The 7,338-nt window shown below is 32.9% G+C and overlaps 1 protein-coding gene across 2 annotated transcripts in view; it reads left to right on the forward strand.

Annotated features, from left to right (window-relative positions):
* LOC145674177 (serine/threonine-protein kinase Nek7-like) overlaps positions 1-7,332 on the forward strand; it is an 87,636-nt gene extending 80,304 nt beyond the window's left edge. For both annotated transcript variants that reach the window (XM_081744015.1, XM_081744011.1), the window contains exons 4-6: positions 687-889; positions 1,960-2,073; positions 6,493-7,332. In XM_081744015.1, coding sequence (XP_081600141.1) covers positions 687-889; positions 1,960-2,073; positions 6,493-6,711 — 536 coding nt within the window. In that variant the 3' untranslated portion in view covers positions 6,712-7,332. The remainder of the gene's footprint in view (positions 1-686; positions 890-1,959; positions 2,074-6,492) is intronic.
* The last annotated feature ends 6 nt before the right edge of the window (positions 7,333-7,338 follow it).

Below are 7,338 nucleotides of genomic sequence, written 5' to 3' on the forward strand. Positions count from 1 at the left end.
ATTTATCGTAGCATTTCTTGTAGCAAAAATCGTATTATCGATATCCTATCGTGTAAAGTAGCAAATGCTATAGCATTTCCAATGCCATGGCATATCCTATGGCATTTCTTGTCGATAGAACCTGCTCTATTTCGTAACATTTTCCCCAGCATTTCTGGTCCGATTGCAGCGCCGTGGTGTGTTAAAAAGAAGCGAAAGATTTTGTGCCAAATATCCATGCTCTTTGTTTTATGTGGGAAATTGAATTGTAGTAAAGAAAAATGAGTTGGAGTACGGATGCTCTTTGCCTTCATACTTCTTTGTGATTTTCGTTTTTTAATATGACCGGCGAGAACTGTTGTTACAATTACTATAGCTTTAGCTACCTCACGCTTAATTTCGCTCTTCTGCAGTGATTTGTTTGCTACGTCACGACAGATGCTTATCAAAATGCTACTGTTTAAAAACACCATATACATTTGATGCCATAGAATATTATATGAAATTTTTGGGAGCACATCTGCTACGAGAAATGCTTCCGTCTAAAACTAGCCTTAGAGGCTTCACTGTACAGAGGCTTGATTATTTTATGGGTAGGAGCAATATATTACTTCATTTAACATTGCTGTTGATAATTTTTGGCTTTTGTAACATGCATACATTATGAGTTAGGTACTCAGTTTGATAATATACACATTAATTTCCAGATATTAAACCCGCAAATGTGTTTATAACCGCAGAAGGTGTGGTGAAACTTGGTGATTTAGGTTTGGGAAGATTTTTCAGTTCGAAGACTACAGCCGCACACTCACTAGTCGGAACTCCTTACTACATGAGTCCAGAGAGAATTCATGAACACGGTTACAATTTCAAAAGTGACATTTGGTCTCTAGGATGTCTATTGTATGAGGTAAGAAATTGTACTTCGGTTCTTTCTGCTGTTTATCACCAATTTTATTTTTGCACTCGCCCACAACAATTGATTGTAACAATTGATAACTTACAGAGAAAGACTTTCTCTGTCAAGACTCGAAACTGTATTCCAATTAGTCAAATTAGTTTGAAATTATAGGCAAAATTTATGTGTATATACCCACATTTGCTTGTAGCTGTCAATAAAGGTTGTAGACAATTTTAAAGATTCTCGTATTTAAAACTAATTTTCAGTGATACTTTTATTTTTTGATACATATTAGGTATCAATTTGATAAATTATACTAATACATATTTACAATAGACAACAAAGAATAATATCACAGTTTTGACTACATAAGAAAACAATACTTATAAATTTACGAAGTACAAGGACATAGCGTGAATTGTGTTTAACATGATAATGCTAAAACATTTATACGACTTTCAATTATGATGTTTTAAAGAAGGAATAGTTTTCTACGTAATGGAAACTACTCGTACGTCTTAGAAGTGCTGATATGTTTATATATTTTGAGCACTGCACCACTATTAAAGAGTAATTTTCATACAATCATTAATTTCAGTTACTTTGTAAAACTCGAATGTTTAATAAAAAATGATTAATCCTTTTTCACAATCCACTTCATGCCCAGTACGTATCATCTAATATCGTTGCGGATGCAATTATAAGCTCTTATTATTATTTTTTCGTAAAACGAGACTATAATTAGGAACTCTCGAAATGATTATAGTTTATATATCAATCACTAATATTCAAGATTTTCTTATCTTCTAAAACCTTGTTTCTATTGCCAAACACTCATTTGTTGTTTTAATCAGTAAGATGTTGCATGCGAATGAGCACATGGAATGAATATCTTAGTAACGTAGTTTAAAAATAAGTAATGAATTCCCTAACAATAACTCAAGAATGTTATAATATAGTACATCATTATATACAAGATTCTGCAATAGCCTATGATTTGCAATTTTGTTAATTTTTGATTGTTTCAAAACGAAAGAACGACACTTTTATTTACTGAAAATTTTACTCTTGTCTTTTAGATGGCAGCACTGCAATCTCCTTTTTATGGTGATAAAATGAACTTGTATTCCTTGTGTAAGAAAATAGAAGAATGTGATTATCCTCCGCTTCCATCTGACAACTACTCAGATGAGGTAATTTTTCCATGTTTTTTTATTTTTTATTATTTATTTATTTATTTTTAGAATTATGAGCCAGAGTAACGTATTTCAAGATGCATAGGATGAGCTGATTATTATTTCGCATTTCATAGTTTGTACACACAGTATATACAGTATGTATATTTGTCACTGCAATACAATATTACTCCTCGGCACTACAATTCAGGGTGAGCTTTGACTTTCTTTACGAGGAACCCCCATTTCTTCTTGTCGCATGCCAATTGTATCCATCTCTCCAACTTCATAAGGTTTAATTCCTTCATCATGTCGTCCATCTATCTTTTCTTTGGTCTTCCAACTCGTCTTTTGTAAAGTGGCCCCGCGTAACGTAGTAGCTAACGCTCTCGTCTTCGGTGCGAACAGTGAGTTCGGTGAGTTCGATTCCCGGTGGGTGCACTCGGTCGAAAAAATGTATAAAGCTTTTTCAAGGCAGCCGTCCTGAATGAGGTTTTGCTGGGTTTTCTTCATTCACATCAGGCAAATGCCGAGGTGAAACCTAACTTATAAGTTCCAGGCTGCTTCCTTCTTTTCCCCTTCGGATAGTGTGCTCGCCGAGGGACGTCATCCCTCATATATGACGGGCTAAATGGACATAGATGCCGAAAGCCCAGAAATCTAAATCCTAAATCGTCTCTTGTAAAATAACTTTTTCCTAATATTCTTGAGCCACGGTGGCTCAGTAGTAGAGCGTTCAGCTCTGGTGTGTGAGGTCCCTAGTTAGATCCAAGTTCGCACCAAGTTGGCTTTGTAATGTACAAACACCGTGTGCGTGGCTTTTCTCGGAGTTTTCCCGTTTCCTCCCACGTTCTTCGTTCCGCCATTTCCTTTAGCCTATACGGCATAACTGCGAACGTAAAACTTTAAAAAATTCATTTTATTCAATTTTGCTAACATTCTCTTTGGCATTGCTGTGTCATCCATTCACCCTAAATGTTCAAACCATCTGATTGTTTTACTTTTGATGATTCAATGCTCTCTCGTTGGGCTATTACTTTTAGTATTGTATAATGTACCTTTGTCCATCAGACCTTCACTGCTCCATAAAATTTTCGCGAAATTTTTCTTCATGTTTCTCTAAAAGCCTCTTCATTTTCTATAGTGAGTGTCTGTTCCGATGCATACGTAATAACGGTCTCACTAACATCCTATATATATATCTGTAGCTTTCTATTTCTTGAAATTGGCCTCCTTTTGAATATTTGAAGGTTTGGAAGGTGCAGTAGCGAAGCGTACTATGAGACTCTGAGGCCGGGCCTACCCTGTTTTCTACCCTGTGTATTTTCTTTATCTTTGGTTTCTTATAAAAGGAAAGTAAATACTTCAACATTTCGTTTTTTCGGTAACAAAATAGTAGGTTGGAAACACTCGGAGTCCTTCCGTCTAAGCCTCACCAGCTCTCTAGACAGGTTTACGGGCTTTGCTGCTCAGGAAGAAGCGAAGCTATTATCGCTGGGGTTGCACGCATTGTTGGGAAGGTGAGAAGGCTCGCCTCTGGGAGTTTAGTTTTAGCATTGGAGGCATCTTTCAATGCTAATATGTTATAAAATGATTTCTGTGTAGAATTGTTTCTATTAGTGATATCTTCTTTAATGTAAGCATATACTCTCAGGAGCTATTCAGAGTAGCTGTATTTTTCCTACATGGCGCCTGGTTCATAATAGCTAGTAGAATATAAGTCTGATACATTAAACATATGTATAAATTTACCAAACGCTACGGTCAGGATAAAATATTATTTGTGTGTAATTTTAGTTGTTTTCCATTTCATAGAATCAGTGGGGTAGTTAGGATTTTGTTTCGGGGGACTTTGCTAACTTTATTTTTGTAAATGTGAAAATTCTATAGTAGGCCTATATATATATATATATATATATATATATATATATATATATATATATATATATATATATATATATATAATGGCAATAAAATGTATATATAAAATTTCGGTGAGTGCTTACGCTTGAAAGCCAGCCCCATAAATATGCCACTCCATAGAATACAATATTAAATATCTTACGTTGATTCAAATAAAGTTCCTTCTGAGCATTAACATTTCTAGTGAAGTCGTTATCACGTAATGCATTAATTAAATGCAGTATTGAGCTTACTTTAAAGTGAGAGATGCAAGTAGCAAACACTTATCCAAGAAGTTTGGCAGCTAATTAAAGAATATACTTTCTTTTTCTCTCCCTCGATTTTCAAATATGCAGGAAATGAAAACCAGCAAGTGAGGAGGAAATTCCCTTCAACCCCTGAAAATCCCAGACAGAAGAAAAAATGAAATGAAATTTTTGAGTTTTACGTCCCACGGTTATGCCAGCTAGGCTAAAGGAGACGGTGATGATGAGAAATGAATGAAAATGGTGGAATGAAGAAAGTGGGAAGAAACGGGAGAACCCCGAGGAAACCCTCACACACGGTGTTTGTCCACCACAAAGTTCATTTGGCGGGAGCAGGGTTTGAACGCCCAGACAGAAGAAAGTATAAACTGCACGTTAAAATATTTTTAGTGGAGCTAAATGGGAATATTCCAATCATACATATTGCGTGTTTTCCTCATGTAAATATTTGTATAATAATAATAATAATAATAATAATAATAATAATAATAATAATAATAATAATAATAATAATAATAATAATAATAATAATAATAATAATAATAGATTACTTTCCGTCCGAAGGGTAAGCGGAAAAAAGAAGGAATGTCACAAAACTGCATTGTCAAGAAAACTGCGATTTAATATTGAAAACCGCGTAAGAAGAATAGGGTTAGTTACATCTTTTGCCCCTTTTTACGTGGAAATTTTTACATCTACGTATGCATGGCATATACAGTCAAATAGTACCAAGAGTCACCAACAGATAGGACAAAGCACATACATGGACATTCCTTGTTTTTTCCCCTTACCCTTCATATATTTATTATTTCTTGTTAAATTAAACAACAACAACAATTATGTATACATGCACATGAATTCTACTCTAAACAGTGTTAGAAGTACAGCTAAGAAAGCTCTTTAAAATAAATAAATTTGGTAGTTTTTTAAAACTCAATAAGGAATTAGAATTCTGACTGTAATTTTAAACATTTTGATACATACTTCGCCACTGGGAAGTTGTGCCTTGTTTTCCTCTTGCATTTTATGTTGTGTGCATGAGATCTTTTTTTATTTCCATTGTCTATAATGTTTTCTAAGTGAAGCTGTGCACTTCCTCAAATTCTTTGTCTTAGTTTTATATTACGTAGTTTTCTTCTTAGTTTAGACGCCGATAATATCATAAAGTTGATTTTATTTTGGTACACTGTTAACCATATTTTTGTGTTTCTTGTTCTAACTGTTCAAATGCATCGCCTTTTGTTCTGATCTTGTCGTTATTACTATATTGTCGACAACAATACAGTAGATATCCCAATAGTGAAATTTGAACTTAGTGTTCCTTGTTTTCTTGCTCTTGTTAAATATAAAAATGTCAATAAATGTGTAATAATATTAACGTTGCTTCCCCAATATCAATATGCAATCACATATTGATGTCAAGATTTCACATGTGAATGATACATCCTGCAATATTTACTAAGTTCCAAAGTTACTTGAAATTGAATTATAATATGGAAGTAAATTGAAAAAAAAAGTTTAATTGTTAAATAAGAGAAAGATTCAGGCTTTCACTTCTAGCGTTTAAATTCTTCTACATCCCTCCAATTTACATTACAAATTTACATTCTAACATCTGAGTTGGTACAGCGATGAAAAGTTAAGGTGAAGTTTTTTTTTTATAAGTATTTAAAAGCTAGATATCTTTTATGATTCTTATTTCGTGATGTAATGTATGAATTAACTTCCTTCATGCTGTCTACGTGTAAGAGTATTGTAAGAAATATAATTACTCGTATGATATTCTCTATTCAAATATATTTATAATGAATTTCCACCAGATTGCTAACAAGTAGGATAGTTGTGCTTGTCCGTGCTAATATATTGAGTTGTTTTCATTACTACTAAATAAATGGACACAAAATTCAAATATTGCCTGTCTAGATCTTAATGTATATGATTATCTGGGACAAATAATATTATTCCAATTTGTTTAAGATTCATTGCGAAACATCTCAAAATAGAAAAAACATTGGGCGATTATGGAGTACTAGAGATTGAACAATGTATATTCTTCTCAATTCTTTTGATGGATTTACAATGTGCTAATTTAAAAGAGTAGCATCTGGTATAAATTCGATAGGTAAATAACACTGAAGTAGCAAAATTTACCTTCAACATTCAGTTAGTAGAACGTATATTATAGAGAGAATAACAACTAGATAATGGTTCCATGTAAAATATTGCAGATATTTAGGATTGTAATGTTTACCTTAAATTTTTATTTTAGCTGAGAAATCTTGTGGATGCTTGTATCAACCCAGATCCTGATCAGCGACCAGATATAACTTACGTTCATAACATAGCGAAAGAGATGCATAGTCAAAACCAAGCACCTAACTCTGCAATGTCAGTGGGTAGTATTCAGAGAGGAATGATGTCCTCCATAGATTGTGAACAGTCTGAAATGGAAAAGAGTTTCCGAAAAGTTTCTGTTACAGATGATTAAGTTGTACGGAGAAATGTATATTCACGTAGTTATGGAAAATAATACTGACTTATTTAGAGTACGAGGGTGATCAACTATACTCCAAATTGTTTGAAATTAAATATTGTAAGCTGTGCGTATTGTTTTTGGTAAATTATATTATTAGTAGCTAATTGTGAACTAGAGCTGAAGTATACAGAATGTGCTACAAAGTTTATGTAGTATATTTGTTTAATTTAGATATATAATATTAATAATGTTTTTCTGAGTGAATGTTTATTATTCTCTGATGTCTAACCACATAACATCATAAAATCTCAAGATTCATACGTTTCCTTGATCATGTTGCATTAAACGAATCATAATTGGAACATTTAAATACAAAAATAATCTAATTTATCATATACGTAGTGCTTTGTAATTATTACATATCTCTAGTCCAGTAAATAAATGTATATATATTTTTGTTAATTACTTGGCCAAGCAAAAATATTTTATTTGTATGAAATTTTTTGTTGTATAGAAATAGTGTAATTAAATTCTATTATATATGAAGGGGTAATTTGGATAAGGGTGTGTCAACCTATTTCCGGTAAAATGAGATTTATATTTTCTGCAAGTTTGAGTATGTCCGTATGTGTCTAGGTG

Source organism: Thermobia domestica, chromosome 2 (genome assembly GCF_964235325.1).
Source record: "Thermobia domestica chromosome 2, izTheDome1.hap1.1, whole genome shotgun sequence".
Classification (NCBI taxonomy): domain Eukaryota; kingdom Metazoa; phylum Arthropoda; class Insecta; order Zygentoma; family Lepismatidae; genus Thermobia; species Thermobia domestica.